The sequence below is a fragment of the Hipposideros armiger genome, unplaced genomic scaffold (genome assembly GCF_001890085.2).
Source record: "Hipposideros armiger isolate ML-2016 unplaced genomic scaffold, ASM189008v1 scaffold_373, whole genome shotgun sequence".
Lineage (NCBI taxonomy): Eukaryota > Metazoa > Chordata > Mammalia > Chiroptera > Hipposideridae > Hipposideros > Hipposideros armiger.
Genome location: NW_017731723.1, coordinates 978,915 through 999,217, shown reverse-complemented (window position 1 = coordinate 999,217; position 20,303 = coordinate 978,915). Strand labels below are relative to the sequence as shown.

Genomic DNA, 20,303 nt, shown 5'->3' with positions numbered 1-20,303 from the left:
TTAGCTCTCACTTCACTGCCCCCATGCTCCTCTCGATGTTGGGGTTTGGCTGCTGTGGTCTACCCCAGCTCCGCAGGCCTGTAGTTCCTCAGCGTTAGGGAGCCTTCCCAGATATGGGCTCAGAGTGGGGGACACTGGCTGCTAACGTCGAAGGCATGTAAGCATGAGCAAAGAAACGTGGACTGCTAGGAGCTTAGAAACGGATCCCTCCACTGAGCGGGAGCCCTGATGACTGTGTAGTTTTTTGTTTTGTTTTGTTTTCTTCCAGAAAATTGACCCATTTTATTGATGCACTGCATAATGTGTAGTTGTTAAATGCATGCTTTATTTATCTTGGGCTTTGAAACATACATGAGGACATTCTATCCTGAATTGGGTGGGTGGGCGGGCGGAGTGTTTGAAAACATAAATCTTGTATCTAAATTGCGGTCCATTAACAGACTTCCTTCAGGGAGACAGCATGTGGACTGAGCTGGGGAACAAAGGTTGTGGAGACGTTTGTCCCCTGCCGCCCCGTGACAGAGCGAGAGGGTGGCCTATGACCTCCCCTGCCCCTCCCGCTCTGCCGTGCTCACCCCCAACTTCATTGCAGCAACAGCAGCTCCAGGCGCAGCACCTCTCCCACGCCACGCACGGCCCCCCGGTCCAGTTGCCACCCCACCCGTCAGGCCTCCAGCCTCCAGGGATCCCCCCAGTGACGGGGAACAGCTCGGGGCTGCTAGCGCTCGGTGCCCTGGGCAGCCAGGCCCACCTGACGGTGAAGGATGAGAAGAACCACCATGAGCTGGACCACAGAGGTGCGGCCTGGGGCTCGGGGTGGAGGGCAGAGCTGGGCTGGAGGCAGGGGTCCCTTACGCCCCACTGTGAAGGACACAGCAAATGCTGTCACCCTAGGATCAGGAGTTAGCAAAAGATCCGGATCCTTCGCTTGAATTCCCAGTGCATGGAAACCAGAGCCCCGTCCCCCCATGCCTACACCCCCATCCCTGACGTACACCCAGATTCTCTACCCTGGCAGACATGCTGCCCTTGCATCTTGGAGTACCGCCCTGTCTTCCAGCTACACCCTCCCATCCTTATGGCCCAGCCCCAGTCTCACACCGTTAAGATGCTTTCCTGGCCAGGCTGGGGCCTTTTCCAAATTCCTGTAAGAGTTTAAGAGGCGGGGCCCCAAGACCAAGCCCTTTGTTATTGTCCTCATGTATCCTATCCCTGGACACTGTTTTGTCCTCACCAAGATCTTTAGTCCTCGGAGGACAGGGGCCAAGTTCCTGGGTGTTTAACTTAGCATATGTGTCTCACCAATGCAGGGGCCTTGGAAATGGTAAAGACTGTTAGTTGTCTTTAAGTAGAGATAGTGATCACACTGCTGCAGGGGGTTGATTGGAATGAGAACTGCCCCCCCCCCAGCTCTTACGGAGGTGGGGGGCGGGGAGACGGACCCAAGAAGCTGCACTGAGTAAGCCCTCAGATGGGCTCGGATTCATTGGGAAAGGGAAGGGCCTGGCTTCCTGGCAGACCCTTTCCAAAAACTGCCACTTCGTGTGGTCTGCCCTTAGGTAATTTTCCCCAGCTTTGTTGAGATGTAATTGACATATAACATGATGTAAATTTAAGGTATACAGCATGATGATTTGATTTGCCCTTAGATATTTACCGGGGCACATGGCCAGAGCCTTCTGAGCCCCCTGGGCACCACATTCTTGGGTACCCTGGGCCTGGAGTGTCACGCTTCTGCCCTGGCTGGGGCCACGGAGCAATAGCAGGTTGTGGGAACCAGAGACTTCAATTTCTGTCCCTGCTGTGGGACGGTCCCCTCTGCACAGGGCGAGGGCCTCCTCACAGCAGACAGAGTCAGGGCGCTCGCGCCTGGCTGGGCAAACAGTCAGAGGAGTCAGCTTCCAGGGGCTTCTTGGCAGAGACGCAGAAAACCGTGTTAATTAAACAACAACACACACCACTCCCACAATTTCTTTTTTTTTAAGGCAATCATGTTCTTAGTCCCAGATCCTATGGATATTTTGCATTGTATGAGCCTTCCCAAGCTTATGGCTTCAAAACTGCTGACCTTGGTGCCTTTCTTGGTGCCTTTCTTGGTGCCTTTCTTGGCATGCCCGAGAGAGCCAGCCCCCAGGCCGCCCCACCAAGGACTGGTGGCTGGGAGAAGCGTTGGAAATGGGGCAGTTCATTTCCAAACTGAGAAATGTCCCCCAGAGCCCTCTGCCTTGGATGACCCACAGTGAAGCCAGGCTGCTGCCGTTTTGCAAACCCGTGGACTAGCGGAGCATAAAAGCCAGCTGGATTAGACTGACGTGTTTTCTTTCTTTTTTGTCTTTTTGTCTTGGGGCCTCTGACCCTCCTCTTCTCCTGGCCTTCGGTTCCCAAAGAGAGAGAATCCAGTGCGGTAAGTGTCAGAACTCTGGAACTTATGGGGGGTGTGTTTGGGGTGCTGGGAGGAGGGAACCATGTGACTTCTGTGGGATGGTGGTATTGTCATGAAATAGGAGTTGTTGTCCGCTGTTGAAAATGACCTTCAGTTGGGGAAGCCATCATCTCTCTAGGCTTTAGGCCTGTCATTTGTCAAATGAAGAGCTTGGGCTAAGTGAGCTCTAACTCCCTTTTGTAGGAGACGTGATTAAGCGGAAAGGTCAGCTGGCCAGCCCTGGGTCCTCCTAGAGGGTCTGGGGAGTCTCCGGGCTGAACCCAGGGCTGAGGACCCAGGGGTCCCGCATCCTGGGCCAGGGTGCCTCCCTTCCCCCGCAGTTGGCTGCCCCCTATATGATCCCGCATCCTCCTCATTTCCTCCAAACGCCTGGGGTTTCTCCCTGTTCTGGGCTTGAACTTGGTTTAAGAAAGTGCTAGCAAGCGTTCAGGCCAGGCTGCCTGCATGTCTGCCAGCTCTGAGATTTGTTGTAAATCTTTCTGATCACACCAAGGCTCAGAGGTTCTGTTTCAAGTGAATAAGCCTTCTGAATAAGCGCAGTGGAGTCTGGATAAAAAAAATCCTCCAGCGATTAGCAAAGCTATTTTATTCCTCATCTCCGTCCTTGTATCTGGGGCCATCTAATCTGTTAGGATGGCTTTGGTTATTACCTCGTGTTAAGTAGGACTTGGAAGGTCAGGCAGTTAACCATCCAGATAGCAGCTTCAGCTGCTCCATCCCGAACCACCTTCCCTTCCCAGCCCCCTGCCCAGGCTGACTTTTTAAACCTCCCTTTGGCATGTTCGTGTCCCTTCTCGATGTGCCTACGTGCTCAGAAATCCAGGGCCACATTTGGGCCCCGGACTGGCTAGGTACATAAGAGGAATAAGTGGAGCTGAAAATCCTTGTTCTGGCTTGAGTGTTGATCCCTAAAAAGGGGCATTTTTGGAGAGGTGGTTTATGGTTTACCTTAATAGGAGGAGGCTGGACTGGACGCCTCAAGGCCTAGGTCTGGTCCTAGCCTCATGGGACGTTGGGTAGCTCTCTTGGCCTCGCTGAGCCTCAGTTTCTTTATGTCTAACACGGGCATCTTCCCGCCCAGTCAGCCTCCCAGCTTAGTTAGGGAGACCCCCTGTGAACAGGACCCAGGATCCGGGAGAGGACCCTGTTATCAGGCCTGCTGCAGGGCAACGTGGCTGTGTGAAGCCCATCACCCTCCCTGTCTTCACATCGCCGTCACCCTCATTGCTCTTGGCTGTTGGCTCTGTGCCCTCGTGTATGAAAGCTTTCTGTTAAAAGAAACCACGGGGAACCCCCAAGAGCTGAACTCTTCTCTCTACGACGCTCGCTGACGTCCGTGCACATCAGACTCACAGAGCAGGGGGGCAGGCTCTGGCCCCGGGAGAGTCCAGGGGCAGGAGTCAGGCTGCTATCCTGGGGCTGGCTGAGCCGCTCAGGAGAGGCAGTAGGGCTCTGCACATGTGGTGATTGTGTTGGAGGGGTGTAGACTGAAGTCATCAGCCCTTTGGAAACCAGGTTGTCAACAGATGTGGCCCAGGGCCGGAAGGACAGGGCTGTGTCGGGGTGGGAGGGGGGACGGCTGGACGGGCTGGAAGCTGTCCCAGAGGGGTTAGTCTGGAGTCCAATTAGAGGTAGCTTCATTCATATTTCCTTGCCTAGCCGAAGCAATAAAAAATACTTAGTTTTTTGGCTGCCCGCCAGCCAGAGGCGGGCTGGATCGATGCCGCTAAATGCCTGACATGACTCTGGGAGCAGCGAGGGTTTTCAGCCTGACTGCATGAGAAGAAAGGGCTCGCTGTTCCCCGAGCCGGCTCTGGGTCGCGAGGAGAAACATGAGCAGTCGTGCGCCCTCGCCTCCCTCCCGCCGGCCCGAGAGGACGGGGGCTGGAAGCGTTTCTGCTTAGCACAGGGTGGCCGCCGTCGGAGGAAAGGAAATGAAATGATGGGGATTTTTCTGCCGGCGCTCAAAGCAGCAGCAGCAGCAGCAGCAGCTAATTGAATTGCGGCTGTGTGCGCGTCGCCGCCGCTCTTGCGCGGCTGTAGGGAAGGCTGAGCTGCAGTTCCATTATAACCTCCATTTTTTTCTTCAAGGCTTGATAACTCTGCCATTTTAATTTGCTTCAGGCAGAAACTTGGCAGGGAAGGGCTGCCCAGAAACTGGCTTAGCGAAGGAAATTGAGTTCTGTGGCTGGTTCCCGCACCGCTCACCCCAGCCTCTGGCACTGGCCGCCGGGAAAGCGGGGAGAAGGGAGATGCAGGCGCGTCCAACCTGCCTTTGGATGCCCTCTTTGGAGCAGACGCCCCTCTGCCTCCCCATGTGGCCTCGCCATGCACCTCGGCATTCATGGGGACCTTGCAAGCCTTCCCCTTCCCCCTGGGTGGACTGGAAGCTCCTGGAGGGCAGGGCTGTGCCTGTTCCTCCTCCACCCTGTTACCCCCCCCACCCCCAGGCCCAGTGCAGGGCAGGTGCTCAGAACAGGTGGGTGGTGAGGGGGTGAGGGAGGGTGAAGGCTTGGCGCTTAGGAGCAAACCCTAGCAGCCCCTGAGGGGCACTGGTTCTGACGTCATTCTCTGGGCACAGAGGTTTGCTGGCAGGTGCATGTCCTGCTCCCGAGCCCGGTGCTGACAGCCACCGACACCACCTGGAGCCCGCGTTTCCTCCTCGGTGGGTGGCTGTCTTCCCCTTCAGGACAGCGAGCAGCCTTCCCAGGCTGCCTGTGAGGCTTTTGCTGCCTTGGTGGTTGGCAGCAAATCTTCCCTCTCCCCATCTTCCCTCTCCCCAGGCCTGGAATTCCAAACTGTTCCTGTCCTCACTTGCTTTACAGCTGAAGGAAGAACTCATTAGGCTCTTCCAGGCCTGAGTAACTTGGGCTTTGTTCATGTTGCCTCCTTCTGGAAGGCCTTGGGCACACTTCTCAACCTCTTTCCCATGCTGACAGGAACAGGGAGGGTTGTCCCTGCCCGTGTGCCTTTTCCCTGCCTTTCAGAGAGAAGGGCTTCATAACATTGTATTTTCTGTCTGTTTATAACCTGGTATTTCTCTGAAGTGGCTGGAGGCCACGCAGTGGATTGATCGGGCATCATACAAAATGCCAGGTTGCCACCTCCCCGTGGAAGGCCTGGGGGCAACCTGCTGTTCTCCTTCCCTGTCAGCCCCCCCATTCCTGTGGGCGTCAGCAGATGAAGTATCACACATGGTCCCAGTTTGTTGGCCCAGATCCACCTTTCAAGGCTCAGCGCAAATTCTGCTTATCTCTTCTTGGAGCAAATACGTATGACAGGCACGAGATGGGGGTGAAGGAGGCAGATGTGACCCTCCCTGCCCCCACCCTCATGGAGTATACAGTCTCACAGGCCAGAAGGCAGACAGCTCATTACAAGGTTAATTATTTAGCAGCAGCAGCTTTGCTACAGAAGAGAATTGGGATGCTCTCAGGGTCTCTCCCAGGGGGACCTAGACTAGGGAGTTGGGAAGGCTTTCCCTGGTGAGATGCCGATGGAGCCGTGACCTGTAGAACACTCCGGATACCTCTGCCAACCTCCAGAGTCACCGCACTTAGCTATGACTACGTATGTGAAATGTTCACGCTGAGTCCTTCTTGCTTCCAGAATAACTCAGTGTCGCCCTCGGAAAGCCTCCGGGCCAGTGAGAAGCACCGGGGCTCTGCAGACTACAACATGGAAGCCAAGAAGCGGAAGGCTGAGGAGAAGGACAGCCTGAGCCGATATGTATGTCTGAGGGCATGGTGGGCATCGCTGGGGTTTGTGTTGGGTGGGCTGGGGAGTGGGAGAACCCACAGGACCTGAGTTGTCAGTGAGTCAGAGAGAAAGGTGGGGGCAGGAGAGGCGGCCCCACAAGCAGGGGCGTCTGGGGAGAATTGGGGGCACCTCCCGTGGATAGGCCAACCACCCCGGGCTGCTGTCACGGCCCTCCCAGAATGCCCAGTCTGCTCCAGGGGATCGTCCCTGGCACCCCACACTTGGTCCCTGCAGTGTGGTCATGGTGTCTGCTCTGCAGACTGCAGGGGTGAGCGCTGGGACAGACGGAAGAGTGATGCTGTGCTGGGCCCTGGTGGTCTTGCCCCAGGCCCCTTTCAGCTACATGGCTGCTCTGTGGCTTTGGACACGTTGCGCAGCTGAAGCTCAGCTGCATTTCTGGGCGACGAGGCTAATCTCCCCTCCCACACAGAGTGTGGAAATGGTGAAGTGAGACTATTTCACTTCCTTGTCAATGATGGCAAATATAAACCCCCCTGGAAAGAGGTGTCAGGCTCCAGAGACAAGTTAAAGGGGCTTAGAAATACAACAGGGCAGGTGAGGCTGCCAGTGACCCTGGAGCTGGGGCCTGGGCTGGGAAGCAGCCGAGGGGGGTAGCCAACTTTGGGGAGGGGGGCAGAGAGGAGAGCGCATGGACCTCGGGGTCCAGCCCGGGGTTCAGATCCTGGCTGGTGGAAGCAGGGTGGGGGTGGTTTGTGTGCAGTCTTTGGTGGGGAGGGTGTGGCCTCTTACAGGCTCCTCTCAATTGCAGGACAGTGATGGTGACAAGAGTGACGACCTGGTGGTAGACGTTTCCAATGAGGTAAGGGCAGGCCAGGTTGCAGGGCGGCTCTCGCTTTGAGGAGGTTTGGGAGTGTCCCCCACCAGGTGGGAGCTGTCATGTGTTGGCTGCTGCACGCACATTGCTGGCAGCCTGAGCAGGGCAGTGAGGCCGCCAGAGCTGGGGCATCAGGCTGGTTGGGAGAGCAGGGCAGGGCTTTGCCACACGGTATCTGGGCATGCGTGGGTACTGAGGGAGGGAGGCATTCCTAGGACAGTTCTGCAGAAATCCCAGGGTAGGGCCAGCTCTTGGTCCCTGTGGTCCTCCAGGTCAGCTATGTTCTGCCCCCCACCGCGGGGTCTGGAGGTGGGGGTTGTGAGCCACCCGGGTCAGCCTCGGTAGGGAAGGAGAAGCCGGAACAGACCTGCCTGATGCCAAGAGGCCTAGCTGCCCAGATATGCATCGTGAACTCGTGTGTGATCTTGGGCCAGTCACCCCAGGCCCCAGTCTCCCCATTTTGGGGGATGAAAGGATCAGACTAGATGATTAAGAGCTAGCCACCCCCACTTTGGGGTCCCAGTCTCTTCCAGCCAAGCTCCTTCCCCTAGTACCGGTCCCACTTCCTTTCCATCCCAGAGCAGGAAGGACGACGCTGGTTGTTGCTATGAGTACATCTCTGCATCACTTGTGTTTTTAGGACCCAGCGACGCCCCGGGTCAGCCCGGCACACTCTCCTCCTGAAAATGGGCTGGACAAGGCCCGTGGCCTGAAAAAGGATGCCCCCACCAGCCCTGCCTCAGTGGCCTCCTCCAGCAGCACACCTTCCTCCAAGACCAAAGACCTTGGTCATGTATGTGGGGCCTGCCCTTGGCGCTGCAGAGGCTAGGAGAGGGCTGGGGAGGGTGGGGGTGGAAGGAAATGGTTCTGGAAAAGGGACTGCAGCTGCAGTGGTGCTAACTGGAGGGCAGAGGGGTGGAGTAGAAAGAACATGGACTGGGGTTCGGCCCAGGTTCAGATGCTGGCTTTGCCACTTACTGGCTGGGTACTAACTAGTTAACGCTTCTAAGTCTTGGTTGCTGCACGAATAAAATAGGAACAGTCACTGTAGTCCCTGCCAAACAAGGTTGGGCAAGAATTGAGGGGCTGTTGGGCAGAAGATTCAAAACTGGGGTGGGGGCTGGCCCGTGCTCCATGTAGTGACCAGCACTAGGCGTCATGGCCCGCTTCGAGGGCCCAGCTCTTCTTGGGAGAGTGGAACCTTCATGGCTCCCCTTGGTCTCTGCATCTTCTCTTTTCAGAATGACAAGTCCTCCACCCCTGGGCTCAAGTCCAACACGCCAACTCCGAGGAACGATGCCCCAACTCCAGGCACCAGCACAACCCCAGGGCTCCGGTCGATGCCAGGCAAACCTCCGGGCATGGACCCGATAGGTATAATGGGTAGGCACAACGGGGCCGGGCTGTTGTGGGATGGGGTGTGCCCGGGGCTGGGCTGGGGCTGCTCACATAGGCCAGAGCACTGGAGAGCATGTCAGAGCTGGGGCTCATGCAGGGCCCACCTTCAAGGGACTTCTGGTCAGGTTTGAGGAGGAGATAGATGCCTGGTGTTTCAGCACTGATGTCAGGGCTTCCTGGAGCCACTGCTGGGCTAAGCGTGTGGAGGGAACGTCAGATAAGTCAGGACACCCCTGGTTTGTTCCTGCCTCTGTTATTAGCTCGAAGGCTCGTAACAACCCTTTCTTAAGGCTTCGTGACCTGCTCTATATAAAAAAAAAAGGTGGGCATTTCTCTTAGCTCAAACCTTCTTAGACTATGAAACTGGAGATCCCAGTTAGGTGTGTTCAGTCCGGGAGGACTTCCTGGAGCAGGCAGCTTTGGAACGCGGAAAGGATTGCTGCTGGGCAGGGACCTGGCCTGGTGGCCTGGGCTCTGTCCTGGAGGGCGGGCGGGCGCCCTCCCACTGATGCCCGCCTCCTTGCAGCCTCGGCCCTGCGCACGCCCATCTCCATCACCAGCTCCTACGCGGCCCCCTTTGCCATGATGAGCCACCATGAGATGAACGGCTCCCTCACCAGCCCCAGCGCCTATGCCGGCCTCCACAACATCCCGCCCCAGATGAGCGCGGCCGCCGCCGCCGCCGCCGCCGCCTATGGCCGATCGCCAATGGTGAGCTTTGGAGCTGTACGTAGACTTTTTGGCTCCTTTTTCGGGGGAGGGGGGACTGGCAAGGAGTGGGGAGCTGGTGAGGTTGGGGGGCACTTCCAGCATACCACAGGGGACCCCCGAGTTGTGAGCAGGCAGCCGCCTTTGGGGTAGAGTGTTCATTAGAAACAAGAAAACCACACAGTTGGGGATCAGCAGCTCGCCCGTTAGCTGCCATATGGCTTCACGTCATGTGGACTCCCTCGCTGCCCACGTCCACCTGGGAGGCGGGGCTGATCCCTGACTTTCTGGGCTTCGTGGGAATGGGATCCTGAGATGAGTCAGGTGACTTCATGGACAGCATTTTGGCAGATGGGGCTGTGTGTTATACCAAGCGTTGTCTATTAGTATTGATGAGTGGTTCGGGTTAGGTTGCTAGAGAGAGGGTCCTTTCTCAGGAGCCAGTTTCCCTCTTTACCTCCTGTATCTGGGCTGACCTCCTCTCCACATGTCAGGCCCATGGGGACACTGCTGAGGGAATGAAGTGGGGATAGAGCCAGCTTTGCCTTGTTAGCGGGGAGAATGGAGGTGGGGGTAGAGGATACTGGTTCAGAGTTGGGAGGTCTGGGCTGTCACCCCATCCCTGCCACCATCCTGGGCAAGGCATTTGGCCCTCAGGGGCCTGCGTTTCCTCTGAAACAGTAGGCTCTGCCCTGCTTGGCTGTCTCCCAGGCTCTGTAGAAGCAGGGTTATGTGGGCAGGACCCAAGAAGACGAGGAGGAGGAGGCCAGGATGGGGGGATAGATGGTGTACCCCTCACTAAGGGCTGGCCTGGTCTTGCCTTACAGGTGGGTTTTGACCCTCACCCCCCGATGCGGACCACGGGCCTGCCCTCAAGTCTTGCCTCCATTCCTGGCGGAAAACCGTAAGCTCTGGCTGTGCTTACTGCATGCTTCTTGGGGTGGGCAGGAGAGAGCACCCAACCCACCCTCCCAAGCCCCCGTCCCCTGCCCTGCTGGACCTCCCCTTGAGAAGGTGTCGGCCCTTTAGAGGTTCTTCTAGGCCAGGCTGCAACCCCAGGAAACAGCCACCTGGCCACACACCTGATCAGCCCTGGGCTCCCTGTAAAAGGGGAACTGAGTGGGATTGGAGGGTATGATCCCTGGGCTCTGAGAGAGAAGGAACACTAGATGTTGGGGACTCCTTTGGGTTCTACTTACTTGAAACACCCCCCTGTGGGCACCCTTATTAGCCAGAAGCTGCAGGCAGGCCACGCCGACTTCCCGCCCCGTCTCTTACGTGTACCCTGTGATTCATTTGGGGACGCAGGTGGAACCCTCCCGCTACAATACCATTGGCTCCAAAAGGACGGGATGGCTTTTTGCTAGGCCCTTTCCAGGGTTGGTGTGCTAGATGTTACAGATGGTGTTCTCACACACATGATGTTACAGTGGGTGTCCCAACGCACAGGTGGGGCTAACGGCCTGGTTTGGAGCAAGGATGTTTAAGGAGGAGAAGTCAAGGCTGGGATATTAAGCACCCCCACCCTAGTGGAGCCTGGCCAAAGAGATTGGGGTGACTGGGTTCCCTAAGATTTGGGGGGCAGCTGGAGGCAAGGAGGCCAGTCGGGGTGGTGCCGGTGGACCTGGGCAGAACGTGTGGGAGCTGGAAGAAGACGGGGGCCATGAGAAGTGACGGTTCTCGCCCTTTCAGAGCGTACTCTTTCCACGTGAGCGCTGATGGGCAGATGCAGCCCGTGCCCTTCCCCCACGACGCCCTGGCAGGCCCCGGCATCCCACGGCATGCCCGGCAGATCAACACACTCAGCCACGGGGAGGTGGTGTGTGCTGTCACCATCAGCAACCCCACGCGGCACGTCTACACAGGTGGCAAGGGCTGTGTGAAGATCTGGGACATCAGCCAGCCGGGCAGCAAGAGCCCCATCTCCCAGCTGGACTGCCTGGTGAGGATCCCGGGGCCGCGGGCACCTCCTCGAGCTGGTCGTGGGACAGTCGGGTAGCCTGGGCCAGGGCAGGAGCCCTGTCAGCCCGCCCTGGCCCAGCCCTGTATTGGCTGGGTGACTTTGGGCCAGTGGACTAACCTCTCTGGGCCCTGGTTGTATTGTGTATGTGGAGATGATACTGACTTGCTGAGGTTTGTGAAGAAACACAGGAAAGACTGAAGGGCTGTGAACGAGCAGTGGGGCCGGCCTGGCAGCTGCCAGGAACAAGGGCAGGTGTAAGCAGGGATGTCAGAGTCCCTGGACGTGACTCCTGGTTCCTGGGAGGGCAGTGGGCAGCACTGAACACCCGCCCTTACTCCCTCCAGAACAGGGACAACTACATCCGCTCCTGCAAGCTGCTCCCCGACGGGCGCACGCTCATTGTAGGCGGTGAGGCCAGCACGCTCACCATCTGGGACCTGGCCTCGCCCACGCCCCGCATCAAGGCCGAGCTGACGTCCTCAGCCCCCGCCTGCTATGCCCTTGCCATCAGCCCCGACGCCAAAGTCTGCTTTTCCTGCTGCAGCGACGGCAACATCGCCGTGTGGGACCTGCACAACCAGACGCTCGTCAGGTGAGGCCGCGGGAGAGACCTTGTACGAGTCACCTGACCCTGCGTCTCAGTTTCCCCTGTGTGGGATGGGTACAGTGTAGCACCTCCCTCGGAGTAAGATACATGGCTCAGCCCCTAGGCATGCAGGGTAAGGAAAGGGACTAAATGCACATCGAGGAGGCACAAGTGTCCCCCTAGGGAGGTCCCATGTTATGCATCTGTCCCTGAACAAGACACTTGCATGGAGGGGAGGGGCCAGGCCTGGCTGTGCTACAGGCTTACTAAAGGACCATGGGCACGTGGTACACACGTGTCTGGGCCTTAGTGTCCTCATGTGGTCAGAGGCTGCTGGCTTGGCAGTCAGTGGTTCCCCTGGGCTCATACTTCCTCCCTGCTTGGCCTTCATAGGCAGTTCCAGGGCCACACGGATGGGGCCAGCTGCATAGACATCTCCCACGATGGCACCAAGCTGTGGACCGGGGGCCTGGACAACACTGTGCGCTCCTGGGACCTGCGGGAGGGCCGGCAGCTGCAGCAGCATGACTTTACCTCCCAGGTGAGCCTCGGAAACTCTCCTCCCTTCCCCAGTGAGCCAGTTCCCTTCCCTGCTGGGGGCCCAGTGTGCGTGGTCAGGGGGTAAAGGGGCTCTCACAGGGGTGGGCATTGCTAATGGACCTGAGGCGTCTGGGGAGGCTTCCTGGAGGAAGCAGCAGTGAAACAGAATCAACAAGGCCTTGGACACACTTGACCCATCTGCTCAGATTTGATTCTTAGCTCCTCTACTATTGAGCAGTTTGGCCTCAGTCTTCTCCTCCTGGGATGGGAATAATAGTAGCTACCTCCTAGGTGTGGTATGAGTACCTGAAGTGGCCCCTCTAAGAGCCTTAGCCATAAATCTGGCTTATAGGTGGCATTCTGTAAATGCTAGGTATTACGATTTTTTGTTGTTATTTTTATTCCTCATTTTAATATTTTAGTCATATATTTAATATTCTAGTGTATTTACTCACTCTTTTACTTAAGGTAAGGCAAACGTCATAGAGACAGAGATTAGCTTGGAAAGTCAAATACCTGTGCCACCTCTGAGTTTGAATCTTGGCTCTCCCACTTTACTTTCTAAGCCTCAGCCTCCTCGCCTATAAAATGGGGGTGAAAAGTGACATTCCTTACTCCTGTTGGGCTGAGGGTGAGGGGAGCTTGGCTTTGCAAGTGGCAGGTGGGGAGGTTAGTTGGGAGGGAGTGGTGGGACCCCGAGTGGTAGGTCCCTGGAGGGCAGAGGAGGCTGAGCTCATCCCCCTTGCGCCCCACAGATCTTCTCACTGGGTTACTGCCCCACCGGGGAGTGGCTGGCTGTGGGCATGGAGAGCAGCAACGTGGAGGTGCTGCACCACACCAAGCCGGACAAGTACCAGCTGCACCTACACGAGAGCTGCGTGCTCTCCCTCAAGTTCGCCTACTGTGGTGAGCCCTGGGGAGCGGGAGCCCGGCAGCCTGGCCTTCCCTCTGTGTGCATATGCGGGGTCTAAAGCTCAGAGCAGGAGCAGAGCCCTGACAGGAGCCAGGCCTCCCGACCCCAACCAGTGTCCTCCCGTCCTTGTCCCTCCCATCCTTGTCTACCCATCCTTGTCCCTCGGATGCAGCTACTGCCACAGGGTACCCGGTTCTCCTGACACCAGGCCAGAGCCAATCTCTGCTGGCCTGGGGCAAACAAGCAAGCAGCACTCCTGGCCCCGCGGGCAGTTCCTCCAGGCGGCTCCTTCAGGCACTTAAAACCACAGGCTTTGACAGCCGAGAGCCCTGTCCTGGAATGTCTGTGCCTCCACTGCCTGGCTGTGCAGCCCAAGGCACCTCTTATCCTCTCTGACTGCAGTGGGTCTTTCTCTGTGGCCTGGGACTAGCACGGTACCCACCACATGGCTTTGGGGTGCATAGTTCATGCAGGCAGAGCCCAGGCAGAGTGAGGGTGCACACTGACTGCTGTCCTCAGTGCCGTCTGCCGGCTCAGGGTGTTGCATTTCCAGTACTTCTGCCATCTTCCAGTAGAGATGAGCAGGCAGTCGACCTTCGTGGCTTTGAAAAGAACCTTTTGGGGAAATGTAATTGCTGCGATGAACTGCAAACACTACCTTCTCTGTCCCAGCCCCACCCACCCCTCCCCCTTGATTGCAGAGAATGGGGGGCCACTGGGTGTCTGTGTGTCTGTTATGTGTCTTGCTCGTAAGCGGAGAGGAGGCTAAGCACTGATTAGCGTTCACACCATGTTTCTATGGCAGCTGGCCACCTCTGGGGCAGGCCTTGCTTTAGAGGGGGCAGGCTGCAGTCTGATGCTTTTTTGCGCCTTGCCTTCTTCCTGCAGGCAAGTGGTTTGTGAGCACTGGGAAAGATAACCTTCTCAACGCCTGGAGGACGCCATATGGAGCCAGCATATTTCAGGTACCGGCCGTCCTCCGTGGGCCCCTCTTGGTTCTGCCCTGTCAGGGCCTTGCCGAGGCAATGGGGGTGGGTTAGCAGGAGGCAAAGCAGGACATTCCAGCCCCAGCACCTACCTCATGGGGGTCTGAGGTGGGTTCTCCAGAAGCGAGGACCTGGGCACATCAGCGAGACACATACTCTGATGCTAATGGCATCTAACCCCGCAGGCTGAGGCCTTTTAGGCAAGGGCTCTTGTAGGATTTCTAGAGCAAAGAGGAGGAAAACCATGGGCTTGGCTCCAGCCTGTATGCTGAGCGCTTCACAGGAGGTGTGCTGGGCAGGGGAGCAAACAGGGACGCTTGTCTCAGAGTCGTGTTACCTGATGTTCAAGCAAGTTCCCGTTTCATTTTAACACTACAGTGGAAGGAGAGAGGCAGGGCAGGAGAAAGCAGTCCAGAAAGAGGCAGGAGAGCGGAAAGATGCTTTTTATGATTTTTCAAGATCTGGGGCCTGACGTGCCGTGTACACCCGTACACACACACACACACACGTGCTCTCACAGCCATCAAGCCACACTCCGTATCCGGGCACCGGGTGTGTCACACATGTAACTTTCAGAGTCTCTCTAGTGACGCTGTAGGGTTCAGACTCGAGGCTGACACTTTCCTTAGCTCTGGCCTGCTGACTGCTCCCAGCTCAGTTTGTAAGCCCAGACGAGCAGCTGCTCACGCCAAGGCGTTGTGTTTTGATCCTGGCCACTTGCTTTAAAGATCACAGTGACCCCTGTCAGTGAGCTCCTCCACGTGGAAAAGCAAGTAGAAGGGGCATCTGGAACTCCATGCACTTCCCCGGGCTGCATTTGACGACCGGCTGTGCGCGTGCTCCAGGGGTAGGGGGGGGGGGGATTTAATTCAGAGCGCCGCAGCGGTGTGGAGCACCCAGGAAATAACCCGTCTCTTTTTTCTCCCCGCGCCTTCCTCCTGCCGCCCTTCCTCCAGTCTAAGGAATCCTCGTCTGTCTTGAGTTGTGACATTTCTGCGGATGACAAATATATTGTAACAGGCTCCGGTGACAAGAAGGCCACGGTTTATGAGGTCATCTACTAAACAAGGACTCTAACAGGGCTGTCAAACTCTGGGAGAAACAGACTTGTCTGTGACAGGGAGACCCCAGCGAGGGGCCCCGAGGGTGGCGAGGCCCGGCGAGCAGCCGAGTGTTCTGGGGCTGCGCGCGGCAGGCAGGGAAGGCGCGCCCGTCACGTCCCGCCTCCAGGCACAGATTGATGTGTCTCTCAGACCCCGACGGATCTCTCTTCTCCCCTCCCCCTTCACCATCCTGGCAGATGCTACAAATAGATTTATTTGGAGGCTCGTGGCTCCAGCTCCCCACAGACACCCTCATGAATCTCTGTCTTTCCTTCCCCTTTCTTTTGACCTGTCCGCCTGCCCTGGGTCGGGGACACTGGAGTGGACCACATATCTGCTGGGGTGGGGTGGGTGGGTGAGGATCTCATTTTCTTGTGCAGCGCACAAAGTTTGTGAAAAATGTAAATAACAGACTCCTATCTCGGACTGGTCAGCGGGGGAGGAGGCCCCTTCCCACCGGAAACGCTAGCCGTGTATTTCGCCTGCTGTATTTGTAATCCACTCGTGGTGGTGGCTTTTTTTTTTTTTTTTTTTACCAGAAGTTCCTATCTGGGAAGGGGACGTAGGGAGGAGAAGCGAAATGGAGAAGGGGAGGAATGGGGAGAGAAATCCTGGGGGAGAGGAAAGGGAGCTGCCGCTGTAACCAGACTGACCATCAGGTATCCCTGGAGTGAGGGCGCCTCCCTCCGTGTGCACTTGGGAACCCCCAGGCGGGTCAAGGTCGACACCACACAGCCTGACAGACAGACAGTGCTTGAGTCGGGCGTGGCCCCCTGCGCGCCGTCTGCCTCCTGCCCTCTGTCTCCCTCTCTCAGGGGTCTGACACTTGCTCACGCTCTCTCCGTCCTGGACTCGGTCTCTCTTTGGTGCATACTCGGTTATCATGTTGAGAAATGGAGTTCAGAGGAACTCTCTTTCCGGCTCTTCTTAATCTGCAGACACAACCTAAAAAGGACAGAAAGTTAGAGGAAAGCATAGCAGTTCAGCTCAGGGAGCTACCAGAGAAAAATAGCAACTGATGTGGGTGCTTTTTTTTCTTTCTTTTCTTTTTAAATTGGAATAAAAAGAATGAGAAGTGATGTCCTTTTATAAAATGCCTTCTCCCCTTTTCTGCCTGTGACCCCTTCCTCACTCTGCAGAGAGGAACATGTATTTCACCTTCAGGATTGAGTCTGAAAGAGTCATCTCCCCCCACCCCACCCTGGCAGGGCAGCAGGGACTGGGGTGTGGGGTGGGCATGGGGGCACCTCTCCTGGCACACTGTGGTGACTTCTTACAGCTTTCAGTCTCTCTTGAGCCCAAACAGGTTACAAGTAGGAGATTGTCACCTGCAGGTACCACTTTTTGGTACCAAAATGTTCTGAGGTATTAGGATTTGGGTGTTTTTGTTTTGTTTTGTTTTGTTTTTCCTTTCCTTTCGGTCTTTTTTTTTTCTTCTTCTTCTTTTAAGGAAAAGTTAAAGACCGTTGTGAGTCCTGGTGGTGGGCTCTCCATGGATGTAGCATATGGAAGATAATTTTTATACTGCATTTTTATGGCTTATTTTATAATGTGTGATACCGTCTGGTGAAAAAGGGGCTCCAGTGAAAACTACCCATCTTCAGCAATCCTGCTCCAGGGCCAGCAGCCCCCCCGACGTGACGCAGAGGCAACGAAGACTAGCCAGGCTCCTGTACCTTTCTGAGGATGAGGGAGAGGCTGGCTGGTGTCTCTCTCTCTCTCTCTCTCTCTCTCTCTCTCTCTCTCTCTCTCTCTCTCTCTCTCTCTCTTGTTCATCTGCCACTCTTGTTAAGGCTGTAGCCACAAGGGAGGGCAAGGGTAGAAGAAGGTTGATTCCTGAAGAAAAAAGAAAATGAAAAGTCATTGTAATGAGCTGTTTTTATATTTTTAAAAGTTACTATTTAAAAGTTGGCTTGATTGTTGCGTTTTAATTGCCTCTTCCCACAGATTGTCAGACCTCGCCAAGAACAGAGCTGGGGCCACTGTTACCCTCCAGTCCTGGATCCTGGGTGATTTCCTTTGTCGTCGTAAACATGAGCTCCTCTCATTTCAAAGCACTTCCCACACTGCCCCTGCTGCTGCCCCCAGTTTGTGCTGGACAGTGAAGGAGGGCGGTGTTTACATGACACATCCAATGTGGCCGCCTTAGTCTAAGCTCCTTCAGTCTAAGCCCCAAGGAGCGGTGGGGTGGGAGCTGGGAGTCCTTCAGGCCAGATGGGCAAGAGAGTCCCCTGAGGCCAGGGCTACAGGTTAACTCCAAAGTCTTGTGCAGCTGTCAGTGCAAAACTTTTTGGGGAAAGAAAATGTGAACAAGTGAAATTGCTAAGTATGAACATCTGGACCCTGAAAATCTGCACCACATTTTTTAAGAACCGATTTAGATGGTGGGGTGGGGAGGGAGGTGGGGTTCTATCTGTAGGACACAAGGGTGTGTCTTAAAGGCCTCAGGAGGAGGGGTTTGCACCAGGGGCAGGACAAGATGTGTAGGTCAGTGCCCCCAGGGAGGCAGGGCAGGGCTGGGCCCCTTCCCAGACTCTTGGATTTCATGTCCCCATCGGAGAAGTCTCTCCTAGAATTAGGTTCCAACATGGTTTCCAAATCCTTATTTTGTCAAAGTCAAATCAGCACAAACAATTGCCTGCTGTCATTTCATACAAGAAAAAAGAACACTTTTTTTTTTTTAAAGGAGTGATAAAATAAAGCAGCCTTAATTCTAGACCTGGAAAAGACAAACTGCCCACATAGGTCATTTAGTTGGAGAAGGGATGTCCTCTCAGGCTTATGGAAGAGATGCTTCAGGCAGGTGGGAGGCACACTGATTCTGAGGTTGCAGTTTATCTTTACAGCTCTGTCGGTTGCTGGACATTTTAGTAAAACGGCACCCCTTGGGACCACACTTTTCTCATTTGTTCAGGTCCACACATAGCCGCAGAGGCCTAGAGGGCCAGATGGCAGGCTCTGGCTGGGAAATGCTATGTGGCCAGGACTGCACTTAACCTGGGGTTTGCCCACTGGTGCCAAGATAGGGTTGGAATGGAAGCTTGGAGGCCCCCATGGGAGGAAGAGGAAAACTTGTACCAGGGAGTGCTTCCTACTGGCAGTGAAGGCCAGTGTCAGTACTGTCTCTGAGAAGGGAGGCAGTCTCTGGACGTCTGTCCTGGGCACCGGCAAGGATGGGGGGGTGACCAAGACAGTCCTTACCATAGAAGCTCATAGGGGTGGGCAGAGAACACAGACCTGTGCAAGTTGTGTTGGGGACACATCCTTTCACATCAGCTGCTAGTGCCTGGACTCTTGCCAGTTCTGATCACCAATGTCCTAGGAGCTCACCACGCTGCCGCGCTGCTCTCACACTGCTTGCTTCGGCCCCACGCACCTCCAACGCTTTCCCTCAGCTCCTTAGAGAGAGAATCTCAGCCCCCACTCAATCCTGCAGAAGCAAATCTGCATTTAAACGATCTCAGGTGATTCGTCCACACGTGAAGCAAGGCATCTTTCCTGGTTTTCATTTACATTGGATTATGTACATGTGTCCAGGTCATTTCTTCTCAACAGCTGACCAGACCACTTCTCGCCTGCCATTGCTTGTCCCTCTTCTCTGTCCTGAGCCCCAACCCCAGACCTATGCTAACTTGTAGGGTCCCTGGGAGTTACGGAGATACACAGCTGTGGATGCTGGAGCTAAAAGGGTCCTAAGCGAGAATGCTAGATGCTACGGACTGGCCAATGTCCCACGATAATGGAGTGTAAATTTTTTATCAAGGACACAGTAGTATTTGAAAATGGGCATTATTTTTAATGTAAACTCTAGCAAGCAAACCTGATCAACCATTTTTTTTTATTTGCGCCATTAGGCTCCATTTGATTTTTTTTTTCATGTGTGTGTGTGTGTGATAATATAAAATATGCTCTATTCTGATACCCATGAAGCCTTTTAAAACATTACACCAAAATTCGGCCTTTTGTGTTTGAAAAGATACCTATGCTGAGCCCCTGATTTTATAAATGGGACAATAAAAACCCAGGAAAGGCAGGTGTCACACAGCCTGAGCTGAGGTTACAACTCCTACCTCTCCCTCCCCTAAACTTCTAGCATACTCTGGGCAGAGGGGTGGGGGCGCCTAGAGGGACCTACCCAGTGGGCAGAGCTGCATGACTGGAGGGTCAGAATCCAGGGGATGAGGCCCCTTCTCCAGCAGGGCTGCCAAGGAGGCTCCTCATTGAAGGGAGACAGCCAAGAAAAGTCATGGGAGAGAGCGTCCTGCCCGAGAACATCCTAGGACTCACCCACCCATGTTGCCCGTGCTCCCAGACACTCAATCCACCCATCCATCCATCACCTGCTCACCAATTCGTCCTCCCAGCCATCTATCTAGCCATCCTATCTACCCAGCCAACATTTATGTAGTGAAAAATCTAACATGCCAGGCATGGTTCTAGGTGCTGGGATGCAAAGATCAAAGAGACACAATGCCTACCCTCAGAGCTCTCAGCCAGCTGGGAGGTACAGTCACATAAGCTGACAATTACCTTCCATGAGATATGTGACGGCACAAACCTCCCACAAACCTGGGTGAGGAGAGTCTGAGCAAGGGTTCCTGGAAGGCATGAACTAAACTGAGACCTGAAGAATGGAGAGCTGTGGAGGTGGGGGAAAGTGTTCCGGGAAGAAGGAACAGCATGTGCTAAGGCCTGGGTAAGAGAGAAGGACCCTACCCTGTACCACTTCCCTACCCTGACCCCATGTGTGTGTGTGTGTGTGTGTGTGTGTGTGTTTTAAAGATTTTATTGGGAAATTGGGGGAGGGGACCAGCCAAGTTGTTCAATCTTCGTTGTGGAGGGTGCCAGTCGCCATCTGGCTGCCCATCAGCAGCTCATGGCCTCTAAGCTCAAGGGGTTGTGTTCAATCTTAGTTGCAGGTGGGCATAGCCCACCATCAAACAGGCAATCATTGTTACACCAGCTGAGCCATCCTGCCACCTCTTGGCAGCTCAGCAGCAGCTCAGCTCGGGCGCAGCGTCACTGGCCCATGTGGGAATCAAACCAGCGGCCCTGTTGCTCAGAACTCG

At 55.5% G+C, this 20,303-nt stretch overlaps 1 protein-coding gene across 8 annotated transcripts in view; it reads left to right on the top strand.

Moving 5' to 3' along the window:
• The window catches only part of TLE3 (TLE family member 3, transcriptional corepressor), a 54,069-nt gene extending 36,924 nt beyond the window's left edge, over positions 1–17,145 (top strand). For 2 of the 8 annotated variants that reach the window (XM_019662384.1, XM_019662380.1), the window contains exons 7-20: positions 593–797; positions 2,388–2,404; positions 6,053–6,172; positions 6,972–7,022; positions 7,678–7,830; positions 8,279–8,411; positions 8,962–9,146; positions 9,971–10,047; positions 10,836–11,085; positions 11,451–11,698; positions 12,086–12,233; positions 12,988–13,138; positions 14,034–14,110; positions 15,088–17,145. In XM_019662384.1, coding sequence (XP_019517929.1) covers positions 593–797; positions 2,388–2,404; positions 6,053–6,172; positions 6,972–7,022; positions 7,678–7,830; positions 8,279–8,411; positions 8,962–9,146; positions 9,971–10,047; positions 10,836–11,085; positions 11,451–11,698; positions 12,086–12,233; positions 12,988–13,138; positions 14,034–14,110; positions 15,088–15,195 — 1,923 coding nt within the window. In that variant the 3' untranslated portion in view covers positions 15,196–17,145. Of the gene's footprint in view, positions 1–592; positions 798–2,387; positions 2,405–6,052; positions 6,173–6,971; positions 7,023–7,677; positions 7,831–8,278; positions 8,421–8,961; positions 9,162–9,970; positions 10,048–10,835; positions 11,086–11,450; positions 11,699–12,085; positions 12,234–12,987; positions 13,139–14,033; positions 14,111–15,087 lie in introns of all 8 variants that reach the window. The other 6 variants (XM_019662382.1, XM_019662378.1, XM_019662383.1 and 3 more) reach the window with 3 other exon arrangements.
• The last annotated feature ends 3,158 nt before the right edge of the window (positions 17,146–20,303 follow it).